Below are 6,000 nucleotides of genomic sequence, written 5' to 3'. Positions count from 1 at the left end.
ATACGTAAGTCTAATCACTTAAGTACTAAATTTAAAACAGCATAGGAATGTCTAGCAAGAAAATAAAATAACAAACATTGTATAAAACAGTGGATATAAATTAAAATAAAACATTTAAAAACATAACAACTATGCCTAATTTAACACTAAGAGCCTTCGTCAAAAGTTACAAAACTTTATATTAAATTTTACTATTCCATTGAATGAAATAGGTTAGTGAAATAAATAAGGTTATAAATAAAGAAACAATAAACGGCACATAAGATGAAACAATATGGCGGCTTCAGAGCTTAGTACACAAGCGCTAAAAATGCTTATCATTCCGCTTTGAGTTGTTTGAAAGTAACCAAAAAAAAAGTTACAATTTATGAGACCCTAAGGACAGTAGGATTTTCTTACACAAAAGAATTTGGATTTCAGGGTTGTGGCTATCATTCCGTGATATGCGAGGATCATTGACTGATTTTATACTATCGCGTTGAATTATACTACATACATACATATAGTCACGTCTATATCCCTTACGGGGTAGACAGAGCCAATAGTCCAGAAAAGACTAAATGGCCACATTCAGCTGCTCGGCTTAATGATGGAATTGAGATCCAAATAGTGACAGGTTGCTAGCCCATCGCCAAAAAAAAGAATCACAAGTATGTAAGCCTATCCCTTAGTCGCCTTTTACGACATCCATGGGAAAGAAATGGACTGGTTCTATTCTTTTTTGTATTGGTGCCGGGAACCACACGGCACTTGAATTATACTATTTATCAATAATACAGGTTTTAAACGCGGACGTAGTTAACATTTATTTTATGTCGGACGTTTCGAATCATGTTAGTGACCACGGATCGTTGTAACATGATTCGAAACGACCGAGATAAAATAAAGGTACGTTACGTATTATTTATAAATGCGATGAAGCCCAACTATACATATTAGGAGTGTGAGTAGTGAGTAAAAATAACTTTTAAGTACTCACGAAAAAAATATAAAAGTATTACAGCAACCCTCTTTTTAAGGAGTCACGAAAAAGATATTACAGCCCACCCTCTCCCAAGATTGGGCTCAGTTAACCAATAGGTTGGTAGAGTCATAAATTTACTGTGAAGAAATAAGTCAATTTACGTGCCGCGTATTATACAATATATTAACAATGGACTAGCCTAAGGCAATTTTGAAAGCTAGAATAAATACACACACCTAAGTTAACTATTTCCCATCTATATTTTTTTAAGATGTTTTGTCAATATAAATAAAATTGTATTTGTTGAAACTGAGGTTACATTATGATACATTATTTCACCATAAGTATGGTAGGTATAATTTGCAAAATTTGTACACCTTCAAGTTTGACTTCGGCAATTTCACCAATGCCATGATTTATAGAAAACAAATAGAATTAACTTAGCGAAATAAACATGATTTATCAGCAGGAAAGTGGTTTTCTATCAAAATAATGTCAAATTTCTTATAAAATAGTCATTTTACTTGAAAAAATCCTAAAAACCAGCGCTAGTACAGTCATGAGGAATAAAAATGTACACATTTTTTCGTAAAATGTATATCTAATTATTCTTAAGAATGTACTTAACTGATTTTTGACTATCTCACACGTTTTATACTTAATAATTTTAATACACGAGATGTTTTATAAATCTAAGTAGCGTCTTTTATTAGCCTTAAATAGTTTAACGGTAAATATAATAACAATATACATTTTTTTTTAAGTTACTTACCAAAAGTATTTGTAACTTAAATAAATGTATATAAATTTATCAAATAAATTTCATTAATATTTAGATCAATAAATTAATCTTATATTTAAAAATCGAAGTAAGAAAAGTAGAAGACATAGACAATTTTTTTATAATAAAAAAAATGTTATAGTGACTTATGTTACAAAAATATATAATATTAACTACGTATGTATATTCTAGTAAAAAAGGAAAACTGGTAGGAAGCTACGTAATTTTAATCTTATTCACTATTTACAAAAATCAAAATAAATAAAAATAATCTCTATATTCATATCTCAACTCAATCTCACAAAAAAAATTGTACTACTATAGGTAAACCGGTTAGATGTTTTTTTTTTCTTAAAATTATCACATTAAAACATGGCGTAAATACAAGATGTCGACTATTCTATTTCATATCTATTATGATTTGTTCGCGATCGTTGACAAGATATGTCTTATTTTCCCGCCCTTTCTAAATCTTTGATCCTAACTAGCAATACAAATGCGAAAGTTAGTTTGTATGTTTGTTATCATTTCACGCGTCATTACAGAACTAATCTTCTTGAAATTTCGCGTATATATAATTAAGAATCTGGCGAAGGACATCATCTCGGTAAAAATTATAGTTCTCGTGGGTTTTGAGAAAGAACTGTACACTTTTTTTATTTATTTAAACTTTATGCACGAAAATGTACAACAGGTGGACTTAATGCCACAAGGCATTCTCTGCCAGTCGAACCTTTGGACCAAACTGATATGGACGTACAATGGTGCAATGAGTGTTAAAAAAAATAATAAGAAAAATATGAATAATAGAATACCTTATAATACATATAATATAGTTTTTACTTACATATAATAAACTTTTGTTTGCGCTAAAATCGCGCAGTCGAAGCTGCGGGCAAAAAGCTAGTTAAGAAGTTAGAAAGAGAGAGTAAATAAGACATACTTATTCATTGTCCATTTGCATTTCTGACTATATTAATAGCTTCTTTCTATCATCATCATAATTATGTCATAATCATGAATTACTCGCCCAAATAAATATCAATACACATCATTTACTATTCACATAATTTCACGCTTAAAAATATAAGTTCTAATAAAGTCTAAGTTAATTAAGCAAGCATTTTGTATTCAATCTTGGGAAGCCATATTTGAAACGAGTAAATCCAATAAAATTTTGGTGCGTAAAATGTCGTATGAGGAATTTGTAATTATGCGTCAAACGCACTTTTATTATCGCTATTCTTGTTCAACATATACAGTTATTATGAGACGGCGATATTGAAACGGCCGTTTGACAGCTCGCGGTCATTCGAAGTTTCAAATTATTCGCCTTTTATAATTGTTTTTTAAATACCTACAGTTCTAATTGACGCAAATGCACATCTCTCGGCCACAGAACAAATAGCGCTGCCGTACTCTGTGCTGAAAAAGAGAGAAATAAGTACCAACATTTTTTACGTCGTTGTGGCAATCAAACTTGTTTAAAAGCCTCTCACAAAAATTCCTGCCAGTGTCAATTTTAATTACATCTCAGTTTAAATACAGCTCTTCAGCCACAGAATAAAGCACGCGGCGACCGCTACCGTGCTCTGTGCTCACGGCACTTGACTGGACACGGTCGGGATGTGAACCTGCGACCCTCACTGCGCCTTCGGCTTATGGTGTGATGTGTCACTCGCGAATATGAACGATAACTCTGATTTCTTCTGAGCGTAGGATATGAACTCGTCTGAAAATTAAATTTTTCGTTAATTATTAAAAGCAAACTTTAACTACTTCCATTGTCTCTTGTTTTAGTTCTATATTTATATATCTATTCTATATATAAGTACAAAAACAATTCCGTTACTGAGTGACTGACTGACTGCCAACGCGCAGCCCAAACCGCTGGGTCACGAAACTTGAAATTTGACGTGACCTTATATGGTCTAGCGGTGTACTAAGAGAGGATTTCCCGAAATCCCAACGGGAGTAAAAGTTAACGGGCATGGCGACTTGACTCACGTCACTCGCCGCGACTACTACAACGCGACAACCAATAGCAGGGAAGAATCTATGGCGACATATCAAACGTCACACGCCACCAGCCAATCACAGCGCGTATGCTTAACCCTACCTTAGCAAACCAAGGCCTCTTGTATTATCATCTCTTCTTTCTCTTGGCGTCAATGCCCATTACATAATGACCTCTTTGGAAAGCAATCCGGGGTGCACCTTTTGTCCAAAATCCCTGGATTACCATGTAAGGAACCGTAAATGTTACCGTACTCACCGTAAGTGATGTATCCCTTCTCGTCAAGGTCTGCCTGTCGGAAGGTATGCAAGGCGTCTTCTTGGCAAAGTCCCAGGCAACGTGTGGCTACTTCCTCAAATGATGACAGATTCAGGCGGCCGCCGCAGGATTGGTCGTATAGCTGGAATTCGTCATCATTATTAGCGGCCTCTGTGGCGCAGCGGTATTGCGCTTGTCTGTGACACCGGAGGTCCCGGGTTCGAATCCCGACCAGGGCATGATGCGGAATGAACTTTCTCTGAGTGGCCTAGGTATTAGATATTTATCATACATCCTACTACTATTATAAAGGCGAAAGTTTGTATGGATGTATGGATGTTTGTTACTCTTTCACGCAAAAACTACTGAACCGATTACCATGAAATTTGGTATGTAGGTAGCTGAAGACCCAGAATAACACATAGGCTACTTTTTATCCCAGAGTTCCCGCGGGATTGATAGGGTTTCCATGCGGACGAAGTCGCGGGCGGCCTCTAGTACATACATAAATCACGCCTCTTTCCCGGAGGAGGCAGACTCCACATCTTTCCACTTGCCATGATCCCTGCATACTTCTTTCGCTTCATCGACATTCATAACTCTCCTCATGCAAGCTCGGCGGTTTTTTTTTCTCTTGACTAGGCCTTTTGCTAGAACATCTCTACCTACGTAAGTATTTATTGTAATATATAGTATCGTAATAGGACCACTCCATATCTTTCCCATTGATGTCTTAAAAGGCGACTAAGGGATAGGCTTACAAACTTGGGATTCTTTTGGGAAGCAACCTGTCACCTTTTGAATCTCAATTCCATGTGGCCATTCAGTCTTTTCAAGACTGTTGGCTCTGTCTACCCCGCAAGGGATATAGACGTGACCATATGCATGTATAAAAGCATGTAATTACCTTGAAAGCGTACGACAGGAGCTGCGCTATAGATGAGTGTTGTAGGGATAGGAAGCAGGCGCACAGCAGGTAGTCAGGGAAGTATACCATTCCACTCGCGCGCTGGAAACATAAGATCATAATTATAAAGACATAATATAAATACTAGCTGTTACTTAAATTGAAGACGTCCTGGTAAAGGGTCAGGTCAAGAGTACCCGAAACCGCCGAGCTTGCATGAAGAGAGTTATGAATGTGGATGAAGCAAAGGAAGTATGCAGAGATCGTGGCAAGTGGAAAGAGGTAGTCTCTGCCTACCGCTCTGGGAAAGAGGCGTGATTTTATGTATGTATGTATGTATGTTACTTGCAGCGCCGCCCGCGCGAGTTGATCCCCACCTACAAAAGAATAAAACTTTTTTGCGAATCCTACGGGAACTTTAGTGTTTACCGGGATAAAAGTAAACCTATGTTCTTCTCCAGACTCTTTCAATCAAAAAATCAAAATCAATATTTTATTTAGAAAATAGGCTTTCGCAGGCACTTTTGCACATCATTCTTAATTTAAATAAAAAGCTACAAACTAACTGAGCATTCAACCCCCTTCGAGGAACAGAACGGAACGCTCTTAAAAACAGACACAGATTGCCCTTAAAGAACAGAATGAAACGCTCTTCAAAATGACACCCTCCCCAAGGATGGAATGCTGCAAAGGATGCTGATACTTCGCCCGAACAAATCGACCACTGGTAAGAGGAGATGCGCCAGCAGGAAAAACACTTCCAATATATATTTTATGCAAAATTTAAAGAAGATTTTTCAGTAGATAACGCGTGAAGATATTACAAACAAACAAACTCGGTTGACGGCCTCTGTGGCGCAGCGGTAATACGCTTGTCTGTGACATCCGAGGTCCTGGGTTCGAATCCCGGCCATGGCATGATGGGAAAAGAACTTTTTCCGATTGGCCTGGGTCTTGGATGTTTATCTATATTAATTATTTATTTTAAAATATAGTATCGTTGAGTTAGTATCTCAATCAGTGTAATTTGTACCAAAAAAAAACAAAAACTTAGTTTCGCATTTATCATATTA

General features: G+C 36.4%; 1 protein-coding gene across 1 annotated transcript in view; it reads right to left on the bottom strand.

Moving 5' to 3' along the window:
- The window catches only part of LOC106133395 (lysophosphatidylcholine acyltransferase), a 37,198-nt gene continuing 31,198 nt past the window's right edge, over nt 1–6,000 (bottom strand). Inside the window, exons 9-11 of the mRNA XM_013333104.2 lie at nt 4,928–5,029; nt 4,021–4,162; nt 1–3,477 (exon numbers count right to left, since the gene is read on the bottom strand). Coding sequence (XP_013188558.1) covers nt 3,389–3,477; nt 4,021–4,162; nt 4,928–5,029 — 333 coding nt within the window. The 3' untranslated portion in view covers nt 1–3,388. The remainder of the gene's footprint in view (nt 3,478–4,020; nt 4,163–4,927; nt 5,030–6,000) is intronic.

This window comes from Amyelois transitella, chromosome 11, assembly GCF_032362555.1.
Source record: "Amyelois transitella isolate CPQ chromosome 11, ilAmyTran1.1, whole genome shotgun sequence".
Classification (NCBI taxonomy): domain Eukaryota; kingdom Metazoa; phylum Arthropoda; class Insecta; order Lepidoptera; family Pyralidae; genus Amyelois; species Amyelois transitella.
Note: the sequence above shows the minus strand (reverse complement) of the source record. Positions and strands in the feature narration are given on the sequence as shown.